This window comes from Primulina tabacum, chromosome 10 (assembly GCF_025594145.1).
Source record: "Primulina tabacum isolate GXHZ01 chromosome 10, ASM2559414v2, whole genome shotgun sequence".
Classification (NCBI taxonomy): domain Eukaryota; kingdom Viridiplantae; phylum Streptophyta; class Magnoliopsida; order Lamiales; family Gesneriaceae; genus Primulina; species Primulina tabacum.
In genome coordinates this window covers 2393475-2416199 of record NC_134559.1, presented here as the reverse complement: position 1 = coordinate 2416199, position 22725 = coordinate 2393475, and the positions used below count along the sequence as shown (strand labels likewise).

Here is a 22725-nt window from a genome sequence, read left to right as displayed (position 1 = left end):
TCGAAGCTTATAATCGTGAGATTTTACAAGATTTTATTTTTAAATACTCGTACAATATCATGGTCCTTTTGTTACAAGATATTTATGAGAATTTCTCCAATTTTGTTGTCTCAACACTCACTTATTATGGAAAAAGCTATTGTGTTGTAGTAGTTTATGTATGAACATGTATATCCACCATGATAATATGTCTTTAAGTTTTGTCGTGCTATATATGACTTGGTTTCACTCATTTGTCCATATAGATCGACAACAATGTTCAAGGATAAACAGTAGATGAGAATATTTTGTAGCTCACAAGTTAGCAGAGAATCCAAAAAAATTTAATTTTTTTAATCCAAAAAAGTTTTAAGTTTTGAAATTTGTGAGTATATAAAATCGCAAAAATAAAAATTTATCGTGGTAGAGATATTTTGTCATAGTTGCCTGATTAGAAACATCTGACATCTTTCTTAACTAAAATTGCAAGGTTATATTAAACAATTTCACATTTACAACAGAAAAAATACGATTATAATTGAATTATTGATTCTATTATAATAACTGAGTAAACAATATTTTTTTATAGAAAGCTGAAAACATAATTCAACGAGTTAAAATAGCGTAAATTAATTATGCATAATTTTTTTCCACTGATTTATCATATTTTTTTATTTTGGTGTACTAAGTATTTAAATTTTAGATTTTGATAAATAACTTTTAATTTTCGATTATTTTAATCTGATTTTTGATTTCGCAACGAACACACACAAATCAAATATTATCGATATGATATCAAAAATTGCATATGTGTTTGACACATCATCCCTATTTTCATATATCAAATCAAAACTATAAAAAAATAGAACTAAAAGTTTAAAAAATAAAATTTACAGCACCTAAACCAAACTTCAAATTCTTAGTTGACTGAAAATGACCAAAATAAAACAAGTGAAGGAGAGTTAAAAATAAAAATAAAAATAAAAATAAAAAATAAAAAATAAAAAATAAAAAAAATAAATAGTTTAGTATCAAGATGGGCTATAAGCCCAATAAAGTGAAGTAATATTTTGATATAAATTTATTTGACATATTGAGCGCCTTTCCCCGCCTAAAGGCTTTCCCCTACCTGTAGCTAGCTCTCTTTGTTCAAATCCTCTCTGCGTCTGCGAATCGATTTCACTCTCACTTTCAGGTATTCTCTCTGCGAATAGATATACGCTCGATTCGTATCCACTTAGCTATCATTTATTTCTTCTTAGACATCGATTTCGTTCAAGAATTCGTTTTTTTTTTTGCTTACCAATTCAAAATCTTGTATAAACCCTAAACCATTTTAGCTAGGAGCCGAGAGCGTGAGGTTGAAAATGGACTGGAACCCAGAAACAATGCAATTTCTCTCTCAGTGTTTCCTCAACACCCTGTCCCCGATGCCTGAACCTCGTCGCCTGGCGGAGAAGGCTTTGGCGGAGGCTGTTGATAGGCCTGGATATGGCCTTGCCGTGCTTCGCCTCGTTGCCAGGCCATCTTTCGATGAGCAGATCCGGCAAGCTGCTGCTGTGAACTTCAAGAACCACCTTAAAGCTTGTTGGACCTCGCAAGCTGGTGATCCATCCGGGGCCCAAACCCCAGTCATACCTGATCAGGAAAAGGATCAGATTAAATCCTTGATAGTCAGTTTGATGGTTAATGCCTCCCCGAAAATTCAGGCGCAGTTAAGTGAAGCCCTTACTATTATTGGGAAACACGATTTTCCTAAAGCGTGGCTGACTTTATTACCTGAGCTCGTGGCGACTTTGGATAAGTTGAGCCAGGGGAAGGACTATGCTTCGGTTAATGGGGTTTTGACCTCCATTAACTCATTGTTTAAGAAATTCAGGTACCAGTTTAAGACCAACGAATTGTTGCTTGATTTAAAGTACTGTCTTGATAATTTTGCGAAACCGTTGTTGGAAGTGTTTAAAAGGACTGCAAGTTTTATAGAAGAAGCCATTTCTTCTGGGGCTGCAAATGCATGTTCGCTCAAGCCATACATAGAATCTCAGAGGTTGTGCTGTAGGATTTTCTTTTCGATGAATTTTATGGAGTTGCCAGAGTTTTTCGAGGATCATATGGATGAGTGGATGACTGAGTTCTTGAAGTATTTGTCAACAAAATACAATGTGTTGGAAGATAGTGGTCCAGATGGGCTCGCGTTGGTTGATGACTTGCGAGCTGCTGTATGCGAGAATATTAGTTTGTATATGGAGAAAGAGGAAGACTTATTTCAGAAATATTTGAGTGGGTTTGCAGAGGCAGTATGGGGACTTTTGGTAGCCACGTCAAATTCTTCTAGTAGGGAAAGACTGACTGTGACCGCTATTAAGTTTTTGACCACGGTTAGCACTAGTGTTCATCATACTCTATTCGGAAGGGACGATATTTTGCAACAGATTTGTCAGAGTATTGTGATTCCAAATGTGATGTTGAGGGATGAGGATGAAGAACTGTTTGAAATGAATTATGTGGAATACATAAGGAGGGATATGGAAGGGAGTGACCTTGGCACAAGGAGGAGGATTGCCTGTGAACTGCTGAAGGGAATTGCCTCGAATTACAAGGAGAAGGTCACTGAAAAGGTTTCCGAGCAGGTGCAATCTCTTTTGGCTTCATTTGCACAAAACCCAGCATCAAATTGGAAACACAAAGATTGTGCAATATATTTGGTTGTCTCCCTTGCCACGAAGAAAGCTGGTGGTACTTCTGTCTCCACTGATCTTGTGGATATCCAGAGTTTTTTTGGATCTGTAATTGTACCAGAGCTGCAAAGTCAGGAAGTGGATGGGTTTCCCATGTTAAAGGCTGGTGCATTGAAATTCTTCACCATGTTTAGATTTCAGATTTCCAAACATGTAGCCCTTGCATTGCTACCTGATGTTGTTCGATTTCTTGGCTCGGAATCAAATGTGGTCCACTCATATGCTTCCAGCTGCATTGAGAAGCTTTTGCTGGTCAAAGATGAGGGAGGAAAGGCAAGATATTCAGGTGAAGATATCAGTCCATTTCTGCTTGCATTGATGACAAATCTTTTCAGTGACTTGCAGAAGCCAGAATCTGAAGAGAATCAGTATGTGATGAAGTGTATCATGAGGGTTCTTGGAGTCGCTATTGTTTCTCGTGAGGTTGCTTTACCATGCATTAATGGTTTGACAATAATACTGAACAGGGTCTGTGAGAACCCTAAAAATCCCGTCTTCAACCACTATCTGTTTGAATCAGTGGCTCTTCTTATTAGACGCGCCTGTGAGCGGGACCCATCACTCATTTCTATTTTAGAAACAAGTCTACTCCCTACCCTGCAAATGATATTATCCAGAGATGTCAGCGAGTTCTTCCCTTATGCATTCCAGCTCCTTGCTCAGCTTGTTGACTTGAATCTATCCCCATTGCCAGGTAATTATATGGAGATTTTTGCAATCCTCCTTTTACCTGAATCGTGGAAAAAATCTGCAAATGTTCCAGCGCTGGTTCGTTTGCTCCAAGCTTTCCTTAGAAAGGCACCTAATGAACTAAACCAACAGGGAAGCTTATCTAGTGTCCTTGGGATTTTTAACACATTAGTTTCGACTCCTAGTACTGATGAACAAGGATTTTATGTGCTCAACACTGTGGTAGAGAACCTTGGATTTGATGTCATCGCACCATACATAAGCCACATATGGGTTGCTTTGTTTAAACGTCTGCAGTATAATAGAACAGTGAAGTTTGTGAAGTCTCTTGTTATATTTATGTCACTTTTCCTAGTGAAGCATGGTTCACAGAACCTTGCCGTCTCAATGAATGCTGTTCAACCGGATGTATTTCGTACAATTTTAGAGCAGTTTTGGATACCAAATCTCAAGCTTATCACGGGTTCCTCGGAGCTTAAATTAACTTCAGTGGTTTCAGTTAGACTTCTGAGTGAATCTTTGGCAGCATCAGATTTTAAACTTTGGGGAAAAATGCTTGACAGCATAGTTACTCTTCTTTCACGACCAGAGCAGGAGAGAGTGGAAGAGGACCCTGAAGTTCCAGACTTCGGTGATAGTGTTGGTTATAATACCACATTTGTTCAACTTCATAATTCTTGGAGGAAAGAAGATGACCCTCTTCCAGAAATCAAGGATCCGAAACAATTTTTGGTGGCCACCCTGGCAAATCTTTCAGCTCGTTCCCCTGGAACATACCCCCATATCATTAACGAAAATCTAGAACCTGCAAATCAAGCTGCACTTTTTCAACTTTGCAGCTCCTATAGTGTGACAATAGTCTGAGACAGGAGTCTTCTTTTGGTGAGTTGTAAGCTTTTTACTTGCACTTGTCATGTTACATTTGTCATTTATTCAAAACTGTAATACTTGGCATTGGTGAAGATTGTTTTCATTTGATCAGCTCATACAAATAATAACATTGTAAGCTCTGGGATTCAGCAAACTTGGAGAAGGCATTTTTTACTTCTTTACTCTGGTAACTTTAACTATATTTATTTCCAAGATGCTTGCCAGGCTTTTTTTGTAGTATATGTTCCAAACATCTTTGTGTTTCATAATGTTTCCCCTGTATTTCTTTTTGATTGGACTTCCCTGCTTGATCATTCAAAGTATATTTTTTTATAGATGATATGAAGCATGTAAAGAATATTAAAACTGAGTGTATTTTGCCGTTTCTATAAATTTTGAGTGACATACTGGTTACCATATCATTGAATCATTTGGTTAAAGTGGGGTTCATATGAAATATTTATTGAAAGTAACAGTTTGTGATAGTTTGTCAAATAGATTATAAATGTTTATTATTGTGTTTTTTCTCCATCTCCGGGGTGCATTTTAAGCAAGGTATATAATATCAAAATTTTGTGCGAAAGAAAAGGAATAATGTTTTCTCCTGTACCATAATTGTTGGTTTCTGAGACATATTTGTTGGTGCTAATAATTTGATACCGTTGGCAGGCTCTGCAACATTTTTACTTCATTTGTTGCAACCTACGTGTAATCTTAGAAATTGGTAAATGTCTTGGACTATTGGCTACTGCAGTGGGTCCTACTCATAATATCTAATTAAATTTAACATTTAAGAATCAGATCTATTGATAATGATATAAGCTGGAAATAATTTGTCGATGCTGCTGTTATACATAGTTTTAACCTGTTTTGTTCTTGTTTTAATTGCATCTTATATTTTTATGTTTTGTATGTTGTGCTAAATATGTATTAAATGCCCCCTGAATCTGCTTGCTTTGGGGTGCTCACATGTTTGGTGGAGAAAATTGGTTCTTACATCAATTTTATCTTGTTTGAACTCTTTCTAACCACATTCCGCTTGTTCTCCTGATGTTAGCTACGTTTGCAGTTTTTGTATCTGAATTAATCAGTTTTCCTTTTTCAGGATTTGTGTTTTACTGATGGCAACACCATGGTTTCTGGCCATAGTCCACTGTTTATGCACAAACTTTCACTGCGCTTGCTTGAGATGAAATGGGCAGATAAATACATACCATTTAAGCTTGCTACTTATCAGTCGTGCTCACATTTTCCCACAATGCTGTTTTATGTGGTCATATTGAGTGGACAGTATGACTGATTGTGTAGTCTGGTGGCACTTCATATGAATTTGGTCGGGAAACTGCCTGTCTGTTGAGCTTAAACATGCTTCTGCGGCTTTTTCTTTCTTTTCTTTTTTTCTGGTTTTTCTTCTTCGCGCATTATGTTTTTCAGTCAAATCTGTGAGTTGTTAAGCAACTGAGTCTTTAAGAATGTGTTTTCGGACTCAAGTTTTGAACTTCTTTTTCTTGCCGAAGATGTATGCCAAAGTTATATTTTTCAGCATCAATCATGTAGTTGTGAAGGTTTGAAGGCGGATAAAATCCCAACTTTCATAATTGCCATAGTAGAATTAATCTACGAATTTGTTTATTGTGCTCAACCAGTTTCATATATGCTACTATGTTGAGCTAACCATCAATAAGTTTAACTAATTATTTGGTTAATTAATCATTTTGAGATTGTTATCCCAAATTTGACGACAATTAATTGCTTTGCCACCAGTACAAACGAGATGCGGAGATGGGCATCACGAGTTTCCCCGATAAAATCACTCTGTTACACTTGTCAATTCGGCTGAGGAAGAAAACGGATTCCATCCTGCTTCAACCAAGTAATTAAAATTAATAACAAGGAAAGAGAAGAATCCTGCTTCCTACAGATGCACTCCAATTGTTTGGCGGCGTTGTTTGGAGGTGGTTTGTCACGATTTTAACGTTCGGTCCTGAAATAATTTAACATATACTACTGCTACGAGCCACTAAATACTTTCTAAATTTTAAAGAATATATATTGGCTATGTTTACGGATGGGGGTTTACATGCACAAATAGAGATGAATTTCACTTGACGGGATTAAGAAAAGTATGCCAACGTATTGTAACATCTTCACCAACAAAAGCTTTAAACGCGAAGACTTGTTATCAACATCACTTGAATAAAATAATTACAATTCTGCAAGCGTAGTACATTAAAACTTCATAATCAAGATATTCAGAGTCACTACTACGAAGCAGTAAAGAGTCATCTAAACGCTGTACATAATTTCTAAGCTGTTGTCTTGACAAACTTTTGAAGATCTAAGGAGGCATCTAAACGCTGTGCATAATTTCCAAGCTACCGTCTTGACAAACTTTTGAAGATCTTTTCAGTTCCAGACGGAAGATGCCGAGTTTCTCCATTCAAGGCTCTACGCAAAGGATGTCGACTGACTATGTGCAAATATTGTCAAGCGTATCATTTTTTAAGAATAATCCTTTGAAAAATCAGGGTACGATAAATAACAAGAGAAACAGAATTTGCAGCTCAAGGGTTCTCACCAATGTAAGATTACCAAAAACGGAATTTGATCTCATGTGCGGAAATTATGAAACCTAATAAATTTTACTAAACCATCTCCACCACATGAAAGAAAACCTTGTGGAACAACCTGAATATCTGTAACAGCAGCCTGTTCAATGGATTTGGTTGGGGGGGGGGGGGGGGGTGTGGTTATTGTCAAATGTACAAAGAAAATGGCTTTTTTATTGAAATTAACTGCTTCAAGAAATTACCCTAACAACTCCGCCGAAACCACGGGAGCTTGGTTGCAGAAAGGTGTGCCTTTCATGCAATCTTGGCCAATGAAACACCAACTTGGCCATCTTGGCATCCCAAAGTTTTACATCCCCGTCCTTGCTTCCAGTTAAGAAAAAACTGGTATTTGGAATCGTGGTGATTTTAGTTACACTCCCTTCAAGACATATATAAAAGGAACATCAGTATACAGAGCATTTTTTTGTTGTCAACTATGTGTTCAACAGTACATATTATACAGTACCGGAGTGGGCCTTTGGTATATACCAGAGCATTCCATTCCTATTCTGATCCCCGGTTTTGTTCTGCATATAGCCCGAGGATGAAGCATTTATGTTGTGTTCACCAGTGTCGAAGTGCTTGTGCCTCTTTGTCTTTCCAGTAGCTATGTAGCGGAAGTCATGAAGGCCCACATCACCTTCTTTTCCGCCCGTCAAAATGAGAGGTGAAATAGACCCACTACCAATGTCATTGTCAAACACTGAGAGAGAGCGAGCACCACCTAGAACATGGCAGATGACTACAGATTTTTAACCAAAATTCATGAAAAAAACTTGCAGGGTTGCAGTGGAATATGACCAATACATATCCATACGTATGTATCTGAATGTATGTGATTTTGTACAGAATAGAACAATTTTTTTTTAAAAAAAATTTACTCCAAAAACATGGAATCACGTATCAGAAAAAAGATTCTATATTACTTGACATCTTCATTTGTAAATTGCCTCAAACTGAGATTATTGTTATTACCCAAGAAGTAATTAGCACCATATCAATTTCCATATAAAAAATGAGGACCAATTATGCAATTTTCCAACTGGCACTTTCGGACATTCTTCCACCTCTATTTCTAATGAAGGCGAGCATTTTTAAAATTTAACAGATCACAAAAATGATTCTCTCAAAATCTTTTTGGAAACAAACCTTCATGACACATAATGGAAGCTTGAGAAGTCGCGGGAGGAGCGAGTGTGTCCCAGACTACCACATTAACACCATTGGAGCTATATCCAGAAGCTGCAATAATTGATCCACTGGCAGTAACATAAGTAACATCCCTGCATATTCATTGACCAACATTAAACAAATCTACAGGATACAAAATTCAGACTAGCAAGCTGTTGAAAGGCACAAGAAATATTGGCTCCAACTCTCTAGAAAGAAAACATCGAAAAAGTACGAAATTGAACTAAGGGCAAGAACTATTTCTCTATCAACCTAAAATTCACACCTCCAGCAACTAGAAAGCAAGCAACGAGTTTAACTTTGTGAATATTCAATATTGTTGATGGTGGGGCAAAGCAGAGAGGGACAGGGGAAAACTGCTCTAAGGACTTCAGAAGTTCACAGTAGAAGGTATAAAAATATAGAACAAACTAAAATTCTCGATTACTGGTTAAACTCAATACTGAAAGAAGGATAAAGAATCAATAATTGACAGACTACTAACTAAACTCAAATTGGTCTGAAGCTTAATTCCATGAAATCGATCACATACGAGGTATGATTGCTAAAGCAGGCAGACGATTCTGTTGGCCAGATATTGCTTTGCCCTCCAACTTCAAGCTGCCATGTGCATACAGTGCCGTCTAATGCAGCAGTTGCAAATCGATGCCCACAGTTGTCAAACCGCACTGCTGACACTGAGGCGAGAGCATATGGAGGAGGGACATTTGCAGCTGGAAGAACTCCATATGTAGCGATAGCTCTTTCCTCACCAAACTGCAGTTAAGAAATTCTTGTGTCAACTTCTGTTTATGGAAGCAACTTTAGCCAATGGAAACCAGATTGTCCAACTGAAAAATTACTTTGGTAAGTGGTAAATCGACATATGACACAATGGTAAATCGACATATGACACAATGAACCCTATCAACCAGTCGAAGCTTAGATCAACTATATCTTTCCGGCACGCTAGCTTTTAAAATAAAAGGATTCTTTTAATTGCTTAAGGACCAAAGGTTCATCTCGGATACAAGAGGAGAACAAATGGAGCAAAAGTCTAATAAATTTAGAAAAGGAGAGAATGGATTCTCGTAATAAACACATCAACTAAACTATAAAAAAAAACTTAATACCAAAGAAAACAATCAACTTAATATGTCAAGGCAGGGGTATACACATCACATTTTCCAGAATCAAACAAAGATTCTTGCTTAACCAAGACCAAAAAATATCCATGAAACAACTATTATAATAACAACACTGACAGTGCTGAAAGTAGACAAAGCCGAGGTCTACTCTACAAATTTTCATACCTCCCACAGGTATATGTGAGTATTGCTAGAGCCAACCATGAAGAAGGGCCTAGAAGGATGAGATGCCAACGCCCTGGACCTGACATTGTCAACAGTTGCAGGAGGATCCACAAACTCATCAAAACCATCTTGGACCCCCCATCCAAGGCCAGATGCTCCTACACCAGCATAACCAGGAATTCCAAACGCTCCACCACCAGTTAAATCCCAGCCTGCTCTAGGCACAGCAGCTGCACCAATGGTAGCTCCACCTAACCCTAGATGTGTGTCCTTCGTACTCCCCAAACCCACGCCAGGAGAAACACATGTGGGAACCGGGGTAGACTCAGATCCGGCCCACCCATTATGTGGCCAATCAGCTTCCTCCCAGAGAGAGTCTGATTTATCCATATGAAGCAATCCATCTTCCCAGTTGAAAAACATTATTCCCTAAAAAATATGAGCCTCTCATCAATAAACTATCAAAATTGCTTCATCTTAATAAGAAAAAGGGATCGGACGCATTTCGATAATACTAAACTAGATATGCTGTTTTCCCGATTCATGAATATCTCAAATTCTATAAAAAGAATTCCTATTAGAACATACAAATACCACCAAATAAGATAACTGACACAAAACACAAACACCTCCATCCATATTCAGAAGTGATGCTTAGTTAGCGTTGAACCAACAAGTGATTATATTATCAACGAATTAAGTTGGTCAAGTTTCACAGGTCAAAAGTTAAAAACCTAACATGGAATGCAGACTGATAAATGATTTGTAGCATGCTCTCTAGTCTCTTCTTGAAAAGATAAGAACTTTTTGGTCAGATAAGACAAAGAATTTCTCATAATTAAATCATAGGACTTGTAAATACAAAAGTAACAAATAGTAAAATGCTGCATGGCCCTTCTGCTTGATGCTAAAACTTCAGCTCTTAAAACCACCAATCTGGACTACCTTTTGCTCCAAGTCTCTATTAATCAACAGAATATAACAAATATATTGATTTTTAAAATATAAGAAAAGGTAAAATCAAGCGGGCCCAACTTTATATCTGTGTGCATTAACAAAGAAATCTTTCATGAGATTTTCATGACATTTTACCCCTACAGCAACACAAATAGAATGAAAGGAAGAAATCCCACCTTTCTATTGCTGGCAACTGCACCTTGGCAATTATCAACAGAGTTAATGCACAAAGCCTGGTCAGATACTGTAATGGATCAGAATACCTTGATGCTAGATTAATCAGAAATTTTATTTATGGAAGATAATAGTAATTAATAAGTACCTCTAAAAGTTCCCCGTTTCTCTTGTATATTTCTTTAGGATTGTGGAAAGGCATAGTTTTCTTCATGTCAAACATATCATTTCCCCCAAAACTTTTGAAAGGGTGATCATCTGGGGACAGACAAGCAAGAGGTGATCCAACAGCATGAGTAGGGCTGTCAAGTCTATCTTTTTTGAAAGAAGTTTCCTCAGATTCATACTCTCTTGAGATGTTTATATAAGTTTCGCCCCATCCACCAAAAGATTTTTGTTTAATATATGGTAGCCAATTGCCATATTCTTGCTCAAAAGCTCCATGAGTTATTCTTCGATCAGCACAAATAAGCCATAATTTCTTCAAAGCTGATAGCTCACTACCACTGTCCAGAAATTCTGTATTTTCTAGACTTTTATTGTTGTATTTATCTCCGAGTTCTGGCAGAGGGAAACCATTTTCTAAATATGAGAGGATAAGTTTGTTTGGTAAGTCGACTTCCTGAAGAAGGTTTACCACAAATTGCCTCGAACAATAAAAAGAAACACCTGCTTTCGTGAGCTTTAGAAATTCAACTAAAGTACTTGACACTAATCCCATTTCCAGTGGTAAATTTTTGCAATCGGGTATGGACAAAGACGGGGTGGGGGAAGGGCATATACCATCGAGAATTACGGGCAATGTGTTAAGCTGATGTTCCAAAAACTTAACCATGTGTACCCAAAGAGAACCACTCATAAGCTCCCAGCTCTTGGCTTCTGGAGCTGATGGCACACTTCCTACATTCTGTTCTTGCTTACGTCCATCTATCTCAACACAGGTTGGTAATTGAACATAAGTTGACTCACGAGTAAGTTTCTCCACAATCTCACTAAGAAGTGCATTGAGGTCCTCTACTGTAAGCTCATTAGACACATTCCCTCTCATTAATGGGGTTAAAATAGGTCTAACAATAACAAGAAGAGCATTGAGATTCCTTTGAAGCCAAGCTGATGAAAAAAATACATGGTACTTGACCAAAGCTAGAATATGAAAAAGCATCATCTCAAATTCTTTGGTGTAGGGTCTAAGAATCAACCTAAGCATGGCTGTTAAACACCCAAATGACCATGTAATCCCTTGGTTAGAAAAACCCCAAGCAGCAAGCCAACAAAACCTGGCTTCACAAGCAATGCTGCCGTTGTCCAAATATGAAGAGTGATTGCAGTTTACACAAGAGAAAAGAACATATTTTGCAAAAATGCAGGAAAATTCCTCAGTGGCTTTCAATAGAAGATCGGACGGAATAGGATGCGAGAACAAGTTGTCAGCATGGCACTTGTCATCAGATTGAACTTTCAGCATATATTCATGCAATATATTGTTTCCAATAAACTCTAGGCCTTTATGGTGAAAAAACAACGCAGCCTGCGAAATACAGAACATAAGAAAATATTGGATAATTGAACAAAAAAGTGAGTAACACAACAAACTACTATCATCAACAACAATTACCATGAAAATTAAATGAAGAGGAATCAAAAAGAACTTCTGCTGAAAACACGCAATAGCTGTAGTCAAATTGCTGTGAAATTCGTTCAATGACTTTTCAAATTCTTGATCCACAGGGTTGTAGTTCGTGAACATCCCAAAAGATGCAGTCTCAATATCTGCAGAACTTGGATGTTCTGTCAACAAGTTTGACAGGTACTGCATAGCCAAATTTAGTTTAGAATGTGACATAATCTGGTGTGACGTCTCTTTGGATATCCAGTTCAAGAAATGTTTATCTGCGGGTGGTTTCAGCATTTCAACAAGAACATTGTGATCCGGGCTCTGCATTGTACTCCCTTGCCCTAGACTGCCAAAGAAGCTAATAGAAGACGAATGGCATTCCAAAGCTTCAAGCTAATCAGAAAGCAAAACAAGTAATCATTAGATATTGAAAATAAGCCATCCATATCATATAGGTATACAAGAACTTGGAAGAGTTGAGGATTAGGGCGTCATAATTCCTGTCGTTTGCCGAGCATTACTTAGCACCCATTAAATTATCTCAGACGGTTCCAAGTGAGTGTTAAACTACAAAAGTTTGAATGACAAAAGGGGAACTATGCTAGAAGGTAGCATAATCACTCCATTTTCAAATAAATAGCATTAACAAGACAATTTTCAAAAGATTGTATTCATAAATAACAAACTATTAGTAACTTTTGAAATGAAACATACTAATTCAATCAGTGCATCAACTATAAAATAAAGTCATTCATAAAGGGAAGATGAGCAAAGAAAGACTGATCAAATAGTTTCAGTATATAATACAATTTCAGTATATAATACACTGGTGTTACATGAATCTAGCTTATTTACCACCATAGAGATTCCAGTAAATGAGAAATTATTATTAAAATTCTTCGATCTTCCAAAAACAAGGAAAGTTTCAAATAAAGAAATCAATGGACTTGACACTCATTGGAGCAGAGACCATTAGATGATACAATTTAGCATCTTACGAATGCCTCTACAAGTACTTGCACAAGTCATAAGGCAAGTATTAAGCACAAATAAAATAGCCTAAACTTAATTTAAAAAACTACCAACAAATTTGTACCATCAAGTGAAATATAAAGTGTTTGGTCAAGTAATTATAATTCAGAAAACAATGACAAGACTCACTTACAGGTAGGCCACATCTACTCAAGGACGTCACATTCATCAGTACAGCCCACTGACTTAACACAGCAGCTCGGTACTCCCCAATAGCATTTTTCATGACAGTCTTGGTAGCCAACATCATGCAATACTGACTGATACTTGGATCCAGAAATGGTGCATGCAAAGACGAAAGAATGGAGCTATTTGACTCTGAACTCATTTCAACACCAAGTATTCTCAAAAAGGACTGGGAATGATTCCCCAACACCCACTGTTCATGAAAAATGAATGAAATGAGTGGCATGCTAATAATAGTGGAGATGAATCTACCAAGGGGGACATCAGTTTTTACAGAGTTAAGAATATCATAACTCGCTACCTCGAGAAAACTTGCCATCCAATTGTTGTCTTTGCTTAGTGCAGATGGAAGGAGAAACTTTGAAATAAGATTGCGCTCTGAAGGCCCACAATAACCCTCAATAAGGCGACAAATTACAAGAGCAAGCTGCTCATCCCCTAGGTTTTTAGCACAGACACTAACAGCTGAAGAAAGATCCCCTCCAAGCAGAAAGAAAGCTACAGCAAGCTCTAGCTGATGCTTTCCCATTAGTACATATGCATTTTTTAGAGCAGCAGCCTTATTATTATCCTCCTGAAAATTAAGAGTTCAGCAAAACAAAATTAATGAAAAAATCAAAATAGCAACAATCAAAAGAATTGTGATTATAGCAAGCAGCATTATACAAGTGACTAGAAAAGGTCAATTCTAGGAAATACCAAAAAACACAGTTCTTTGAGGTCAGATTCCATAAGAGAAGAAAATTCAGTACGACGTCCAAGGAATGCATAAACATACAAGCTATTCCTTAGGTTGTTCAGGGAAGTGGGATCTAAGTGACTGCTTGGCTGATAAACCGTACGTACATTAAAAATTTTTGATTCAGTGTTACGACAAGAGACAATGTTATGTTACTTATAGGTTAACTAAAGCGAAATATGAAAATTCCCATATGCTTGAGAGATGAGCATTTAACATTATCTCTCCTACATACTCTTTTATTGACTTTTTACAACAATCATTTAACAATTGCATAGGGTTGTGTTTAGCAATTCCACTAATAGAGAATACTATTTCAATTCATTTATTCAAATTCAGTCATCAAAATGGACAAATACAAATGACTTATGAGCACCTGAAAATTTCTCAACAGAAATGTGGCCAATGGCTTGTCTTTATCGTCTTTGCTTATTCTGAACAGGCCAGCCAAAACTTGAATCCTGTTTAAAGCTATGTACAGGAGTGAACATGCCTTGGGATCTTTGTTTCTCATGTACTGCTGTCTAGCCAGTCGTTCCATCTGCAATCAGACATAAAGTTACTTAAAATAGGGATTAGATATCTCATACTCATATGCAACTATATCTTAACTTAAACACATAAAAACCAGGATATAGACATAATACATTATGATGAAAAATGAATATTGGTAGGGACATCCACAGGTCTATAACCTGTATGTGTGCTATGAAGACAGCTGATTAACTGTGTATCAATCCAATTATCAAGTTGATCCTACGTAAACGGAGGACAAAAGACCATAAAATCTACATGTAAACTCTAGCCTATTTACCACAAAACATACAAATTCTCTTCAAAGTTTTCCTTCTCCAGCAATTCAACTCCTTTTCTAAACATATTAGGTTTGGTTGCAAATTCTTGGACAGTATTCAACAAAACAAAAAATCAGCAGGGAAAATAGTTCCTTCTAAGGGGAAAAAAGGTAGAAAACTCTAACTGTGTTTGATCTGGGATTTGAAGTGTGGAAGAAAAGGCTCAGCATTGATATCTCATAATACAGAAGCCAAAATATAGCTCACAAAACTCATAAAACTTATCATAGGATGGAGAAAGCAGCAAAGGATGCAAAAGCTGAAGACGGTTAGGCAAAAGTCAAAATGAAGTGGAACTAGAAAGGAAAAGGATCGTTATTGTCTTAATTTCGCCATTTTCATCCCAGAAACAACAAACAAATGAAATCAACTCGTAATATAGCAAAAAACAGAGTGATCATTCAAGAGTTTAAGAGCTTAGGAAAGAAAATACAAATTTCGTATATTTGCAAGTTTGGCCTCTCGAGTACCTTCAAACGCAATTGTGTCACATTCGAGTACCAAAACCCTACACCTATACTGCGCATTTCTTCCCACGATGGCTCAGCCGATAAAAGAGAGTTGAACAAATTTTCATGACAATCTGAATGGAAAGCCCATCCAATCAGTTCTGAAGAAACATCTAGTTCTTCCACCAAAGGCAACCTATTGAATCTTCGCGAAAAAAATAATCGTTGAAACCTAACTGCAACCCAAAACCTTCAAAGTAGAATGTTGGAAAATTAATAAAATTCACTGCGAAGAATTTATAGTCTATAACAAAGTAAAAGAATAAAAAGTGCAGAATGAGAAGCACCACAAGGTCCACAACACAAAAATTATGGTAATCAGCTGCTCAGCCTCAAGGTAATAAGCTAATTTCGGAAGGTGTGAAACTATCACGAACCAACAAGCGGATCCAGGTCACACCCAGAGCCCAATGGATTGAGTTTATCAAAGGTTTACCCATGCGCGTTTCAGTCAGAAAGACTTAAGTCTGGCGTTTATTTATTTTTTATCTTGTTTTGGTTTTGAATTTTAAATAAAGGCATGTGGATATGCACATGATAGGATTAGGTTGGTTTGTTTCGAATTTTGTTTTATCCTTTTAGCAGTTTTGAATCTGTCTTTGCTTTCGGGCATTCAACTTTTGTTTGAAACTCTGTCCCTTCTTCCACTCTAACCAAGACCAATTTAGTCACGTTTTCATGTTCCAATTTAACACTTTTTCAGAGAATGATTGGTCCGTCAGAAAAGAAATAGGAGGGGTCGGATCAAAGATTAAACCGTGCAAAGTAGAAATACTTTTTCTAGGATAAAGGAACAAATTACTCAAAAGGATCTTCTGTTCAATACAGAGATCATCTCTTAGTTGTAAGGTGATGGCATTCTCCTCAATCAAGCGGTTCTCCAAGGTTTAGGAGATGAGACGTTTGGTGTATTTATTCTGGCTTCAATGAATAAAGAACCATCTGAATAATTTCTAAACAAAGTGTTACGAGATAGTGAGGTTCTGTCAAACGAGCCTTGATCACATCATTACACAATAGGTCGAAGCGGATGGAAGTTGAACAAGAAACACCAACTGGAAGAATACAATTTTGTAGTGGTCAGACTCATTACTCGATCCTTCGCAAAGGCACATGACAGAAACCTACAAAGGAATCAAACAAAAGTTTCTGTTTTACAACATTAGTTTATAGTGTAAGGACTGGATCAGAAAGTTTCTGGTTTTCAATACATGCACCTGGACGAATCCTTAAAAGCCTAGCAAGCCAACATCAGAACAATAATCAGATAATTTGAATAAGTTGAATTCATATGCATTACCGAAATAGAAGAACCAAGAGGATAGAAAATTTCACATTTTGTATTTAATCAGATGTTTGCAATTTTGGTATGGTGTTGATGGTTACACTTCATTTATTTAGATAATCACATGGCTTTAAAAAGTTAAGCACTTCAGGCGTTGTGTCCGTGAACATCATGTCAGATGCAATGACTACGGCTTAAACATAACAAAATAACAAAGTACACCAGCTCCGAAGAAGAAAACCATGGTTAAGTCAGTGATTTAGATTTTCTAAAACGAGTCACGCCAACATGTAATTATAAAATCCTTACTAAACAGATTTACATTGCCACTTGATGCAGGGAACACCAGTAAACATAGAGTTGACTATGACAGCAGACAGCTTTATTGGGAGGTGTTCATCCAGTTAGCAAGGGTACTCAAAAAGGATGACGAGTGAGGGGTCCATGCTTTATCAAATTTAAATATTGACTAAGAGCTCAAATCCCAGAACTTAGCAGAACAGCATCAGAGCACGAGATTGAATCATGTCCAAATTCATCTTTTCCAGATTTGGTCTGGTTCATGATAATTTTAATTTATTCACCAGATTAACAAATCCAATGCTATCATCTCATAGCTTTTATGGGCCAAATCTAACGTACTCACCCCTTAAACAAATTGATGGCCATCAAGCAAGGCAAAAACCTTTTTACGAGACATCATCCCCCAAATTGGAAAGAATCCAAAAACCTAGGTGTTAGACAAAAATCAAAAGTACCTTCTACCAGGTTCATCTAGACTTCCATAAGCCGAGGTGGAGTGTGGATCACTAACTTCTTGAAGGAGATCGACTAACGAAATAGCCTGCATCATTTCAATATTTGTCATGCATCCAGCACGGTGCAACCAATCAAGAGCTTCAATGAAGCCTACAAATTCAGATCTTTGAGAAGATGAAGTCAATCCAATATGGGGATCATTATGACCCCAACCAGAGGTAAACTGAGATAATCCTATTTGTGGTTGTGAACTACTCCACTGAAATAGATTATCATTTGAACTTGAAGTTGGGAGCCCTTCAAGATAATTTGACATTGGGAGTGGTGAAATCATATTGTGTGGCACTTTAGTGCCATATCTTTTTTTAGACGATCCATTGGAAGCAATGTCTTTGACCAGATGACGCAAAGCTACAAATGCACGTTTGAAGTTACCTGGAGGCAAATTATAGAACTATTAAATTAGACCTTATAATCCATAACAATACAGAAATTTTTTCAGCTTTAATAAAAATTTGGGGGTATTTCAGGTTTCATTTCTAGCCGACCTTCTCCAGTTCCAAACACTGAAACTAAGCATTAACATTTTCTTCTCCCAAAATATTTTTACCCTGCGACATAGTCATTATTTTCAATTTAACTTGTCATATTTCCTAAGCATACTCGACAATTTTATTTTATTCCCATCCAACAAACTATAATTTTCAATTATAAAAATACTCATGTAGCATTCGACAATTTATGTAGCTATGATGAGGCATTAACAACTCAACATATTTTTACTTGACATACATCTACAATAAAAAAAAACTAAAATATACATCACAGTCTCCAATACTTTTTCTTGAAATATTTCCAAAAATCTTCCAGAAACGTAGAAAACAAAATATAACCCTAGTATTCTGCAAAACGCTCCTTGTTCTTATTTGATTAAGCATTCAAATCTATCGAGTTACAAAATTATTAAACCAAAGTTCATGAAAATATAGCCAATATTCCATAGTCCAAAACCCAAAATTACCTGAAGAGATATTGATCAAAAGTGTCTCAGGGTGGTATAAAGGCAGGGATCCTCCCATATTTTCTGCTATTTCTGACATGCTCCAGAACCAAATCTTAGTTAAAATGTTATGCATTTGTTCACAGTCTTGAACATATGACTTTGGATCATCTCTCATATTCACCTCAGAAGATAACTGATACTGTCCATTGATCTTCATTGATGGTTCTTTCGAATCAGTAAAGGTTGTTGAAAGCATTAGTTTACGGATGCCGCCATTGCAACAAAAAGGACCATCCTGGCAGAACTTTGGGCAACACTTGGACAGAAAATCCTCATCAGCTAACAATAAAAACTGACTAAAAATGCTAAAATACTTGTCGTGAACAACAATGATTGTCCCTCTAGGACCCCAGAGGAAGTTGTGAATAGCAGGGCTAGCACTATGCACTGCGATACAATGCCAAATGTTTTTCTCCATGGGTTTCCCAGATTTCAAAAAATTCTGATGTCCGCAGCGTCTGAGCGCATATACTCGCACTTCAGATTGCAAGCATACCCCTAATAATAACTGGCCATTTCCCATCATCAACCAACTTAATGCAACGACCTCTCCATCGAGACATAATTTATCTTCTAGAAGGAAGATACCTGCATTCTGCACATGCATGCATTCCCATATACAAAGTATACTAGAGCAATTTTGTTGATCACTTGGAGAAGCTGTTGCTATCTTTCGACAACAAGGGCTAGGAGTAAGGGCTGTGATTGAACCTTGGCCTGAAGAAAGAACACCTACAAGATCCCAGTTTGCACCAGAGCTCGAGGATCGAGTTGGCAAGCTCCTCCATAGCTTTAAACTGCCATTCATGCAACCAGTTATCATGTGATAAGCATAGCAGCGGCCGCCCCTTCCATTATCAGAACTTAGCTTCTGTTCCAAAGATACAATTAAGTCATTGGGGCAGGCCACGGAATAGCTTGTAACTTGGTCATCATCATGAGGAGCAGGAATGACTGAGGAGCATGGTTCAACTGAGACAATGTATTTTTTACCAGCAAAATCAGATTCAAATATCTGCAAACGGTCATCACAACAGCATCGGCATGAACCATTATAGTGTATGGTTATTTCCCACGACAGAGCCTGAAATCTATCCATCCATAGTGCAACAAGCAGAAACTTACAAGAGCTAACAGTTTCATCGCAATCAGGAGGTAAAGGAATCGAGCATATTCTACTCACCCTTTGTTGGTGACCACAAGCCCAAAATGAAATAGAACATAGCTTATGAAAAGAAAGATTATGTTCATCACCTTTTGAAGTCTGAAGGATAAAGCAGTCAATACCATCAGAATGCCCCAGTAGAAGAGCTCGGTCCTCACTCAAAATAGCCGGGGCCCAACACAAGCAAGTGTAATTAGGAGAATGAGAGCATCCAGAAAATGAAATTTTTCCATAGAGTTTCCAAGAGGGAGTTGATGTTGGCAAACCAATGTGACTACTGAAAAAGATTGAAAATGACCAAAAAAGAAGCATCCCATGTCTATCTAAGGAAGCGGCTAGTTCAAAACCTGAAATGGACGGGTGAACTGCAATTTGCAAAATTTTTCCAGTGTGGCCGTCAGCTTTCATAATTCCTTTACTTTGAGACGGCGTAGGATTCTCAGTATTGTATCCATTGGCAGATTTACCTTCTCTAGTTGGTCTTTGAAAGTATAATTGTATCCAGGTAAAAGAATTGCAAGGTGATAACTGGACCAAGGAGCAAGCAACCGGTGGACCAGAAACCAGATTTCTCATCATAAAGACCTTGCGAACTAATACTTGACTTGTTTCCATTTCAGAACTGACTAACTCTTGTTTCTTCCATAAAGTAATCCTTGGGAATCTCACTGGAGCAAAATCATCAAGACAATGTACCGCCCATAGAGTTGTTGCTCTATCAGGACCCAAGCCAATTAACCACTCACAGCTACTGGCATCGTCATACTGTGAATCATTTAAACGTGAATAGCAAGCTTCATCATAAAGGAGTTTTATGCTTTCAACTTCCGTTGCCCAAAATACAAATATATCGGAGCCCAAAGAACCATTAAGAGTTTGATAAACCTCAATCACACCAATGACACAAAAAGACAACCTCGGTGATCTATGGTCATTACTATCCTTTCCAGATCTTCTAATCCTCCCAGCATCAATTTCACTCCATAACCTAACAGCGCCATCGAAACTGCACGTTAGAAGCACTGACCTCGGTGCATGTACAACATGTCTACTCAATGGTTTTCCTGTTGATGGCCTCCATTGTATCATCCCAACAGGCATTGGATGATGCAACTCAGCTTGCATATATTTGGAAAGTCCATCACCTTGACAAATTAAAACCGAATTGTTTGCCAGAGAACCATAATTTCTTGCTTCATTGGTCAGAGATGATGCAACTCCATTGTTCAGTCCATATGGTGCTGTTGCTGATAATCCTTGAAGCGACCAAGTGGTAGATATCAGCGTTTGAGGCACTTTGGGTCTAAATTTCCAAGCTATTTCCCAGGATTTCACATTCCTTCTCCAGAACATCACTTCAATACCTACTGAAATGATTCCATCCCCAGACCCCGTCCATTGGATGGCCTCCACCTTCGTTGTTTGAGAAAGAACTGCAGTCTGACTCCAACAAAAAGAACCTGAATATCAGTCAAGAGATTCATATTTGATTGAGAGAAAGAGGAGTTAGCAGGAATTTCATGTGCACAAAGTTTTACAAAACACTATGATATTTGTCCTTGCATTTGGTTATGGTGTTGGGTAAACGGTGTGTTTAATGAAATCCATAATTGTGTCCTGTGTCTGTCGATATCAAGAAAGTTATAAAATCCCCACCAATCACACTCACATTGGTGCATTAACCAAACTTTGTAGATCTTCACATTTGAAACACTGTATTCCACAATCTAGGTGATCAAAGTTATTCCCATTAGTTTCTTCGATTCTCAAGATACATTAACATTTAAACCATTGTCTACAGCTAACTTCCATTCCAACTTTGAAATCATATTTGGCAGCCTGAAATTGATATCCTAAAAGTAAGCAGGTATGTACAATCAGTTAGAAACTTGAAGCAAACACCTGCCTCAACTAGATACTTCTACTCGATGCATCGCTTTTTACCTTCGCCCGTATCTTGTAATTTCGTTATTTTGGCGCAGCAAAGCTTGGTCCACAGTCAACTCACCAAATCCTATATCTTGTGTTAAATATTATAAATCGCCAGCAAGCACCCATAAAATTTAAATTTCGCAACAATTTTCAGCCGATACTCCAGCATACAGATCCAGCAAGAAAACAAAAGACAATTACTGAACAAGTTGAAACTTACTGCTCGAAGTGTCATCTGAATTATATGAGAACAACTGGATACATTCATCTATAGCCGCCCCAAGTTCACCAACACAAGGTTCTGCAGGCGACCACGAGACGGCCGAGACGCAAACGTCGCTACCACGGCTTCTCGATAGCTCGAGAACTTGCCGGAAAACAGGACCGATCTTCGCTTCGGCCTGGGACAAAGGATTCGGGAAGTGAGAAATTACAAGAAGAGATGAAGCCCCATAGACAATCCATGAGTATCCATCGAAGTCCAGCAGCCAGTCGATCACATGTTCAGATCCGTGTTTGGGACGGGACGGGGCAGGAGGAACGATCTCCGATTTGATCAATTTGAGAGGAAGATACGAGGCGATGTCCGCCGCGGCGGGAGATTTGGAAGTAACCTCCGGCATTTTCCCGGCGGACGAGATTTGACTGGAGCTTGGATGGAAGGACTGGTGATGCTCCATTTCTAAAGCGATTAACTAAATTTCAGCAAAATTGTAGCGCTTTATGCCTCTTCTTTTTTTTTTCGGTTCTTTGTGTTATTATTGCTAAAAAAATTAATAAATACCTATGAACCGATTTTATATTTAATTAATTAATTAATATACTTGATGTGAAATTTCAATAAGTTGGGTATTCGAATTTATGCCATTGAGAGGAGGTTATTTAATTGGCAATGCAAGTCCAACTCGCATGGACTTCAGGTGGTTCTTAGTAGGAAACTACATTGCTATTTTGAGCTCTTTAGCAACACCTGCACATGCTACTGCAATAATGGAATTGATTGAGGAACTCTGGAAGGACATGGATGGAGGATCGTAACCGGATAACCAAAGAACACAAGATGGAGTTACCACAATGGTGGAT

The 22725-nt window shown here is 37.6% G+C and overlaps 2 protein-coding genes across 11 annotated transcripts; one reads left to right on the top strand and one right to left on the bottom strand.

Annotated features, from left to right (window-relative positions):
* The first annotated feature begins 1093 nt into the window (after positions 1-1093).
* LOC142505559 (exportin-2-like) lies at positions 1094-6854 on the top strand. 7 transcript variants are annotated; one of them, XR_012804451.1, is made up of 3 exons: positions 1094-1174; positions 1320-4464; positions 5383-5819. XR_012804451.1 is itself a non-coding variant. In XM_075618595.1 (2 exons), the coding sequence occupies exon 1, from the start codon at positions 1347-1349 to the stop codon at positions 4269-4271; it is 2925 nt and encodes a 974-aa protein (XP_075474710.1). In that variant the 5' UTR covers positions 1100-1346; the 3' UTR covers positions 4272-4296; positions 6042-6854. The 7 variants fall into 7 exon arrangements, 3 of the variants coding, with proteins under 3 accessions (XP_075474710.1, XP_075474708.1, XP_075474709.1); XR_012804450.1 differs by having other exon boundaries at positions 1100-4289; positions 4390-4464; XR_012804449.1 differs by having other exon boundaries at positions 1100-4296; positions 4390-4464.
* Positions 6439-22367, bottom strand: LOC142505558 (uncharacterized). Of its 4 annotated transcripts, none has more exons than XR_012804447.1 (16): positions 21863-22362; positions 18504-21170; positions 17482-17917; positions 15400-15628; positions 14452-14616; positions 13638-13910; positions 13284-13529; positions 12119-12511; positions 10652-12031; positions 10506-10562; positions 9373-9801; positions 8613-8836; positions 8039-8172; positions 7379-7613; positions 7090-7268; positions 6439-6986 (listed from the first exon to the last, which is right to left on the bottom strand). XR_012804447.1 is itself a non-coding variant. In XM_075618590.1 (16 exons), exons 1-16 carry the CDS (start codon positions 22320-22322, stop codon positions 6888-6890), a joined length of 7629 nt encoding a protein of 2542 aa, XP_075474705.1. In that variant the 5' UTR covers positions 22323-22360; the 3' UTR covers positions 6439-6887. The 4 variants fall into 4 exon arrangements, 3 of the variants coding, with proteins under 3 accessions (XP_075474705.1, XP_075474706.1, XP_075474707.1); XM_075618590.1 differs by having other exon boundaries at positions 7356-7613; positions 21863-22360; XM_075618591.1 differs by having other exon boundaries at positions 7356-7613; positions 18504-21150; positions 21863-22114.
* Between the last annotated feature and the right edge of the window lie 358 nt (positions 22368-22725).

Bases quoted from the DNA above. Each gene is read 5' to 3' on its own strand.
- LOC142505558 (XM_075618590.1), bottom strand. From the start codon at position 22,322: ATGGAGCATCACCAGTCCTTCCATCCAAGCTCCAGTCAAATCTCGTCC. The intron at 12,032-12,118 runs GTAATTGTTGTT...TGTATTTCGCAG, and splicing joins CTCTTCATTTAATTTTCATG to GCTGCGTTGTTTTTTCACCA. The intron at 9,802-10,505 runs GTGGGATTTCTT...CATATTTTTTAG, and splicing joins CAGTTGCCAGCAATAGAAAG to GGAATAATGTTTTTCAACTG.
- LOC142505559 (XM_075618595.1), top strand. From the start codon at position 1,347: ATGGACTGGAACCCAGAAACAATGCAATTTCTCTCTCAGTGTTTCCTC.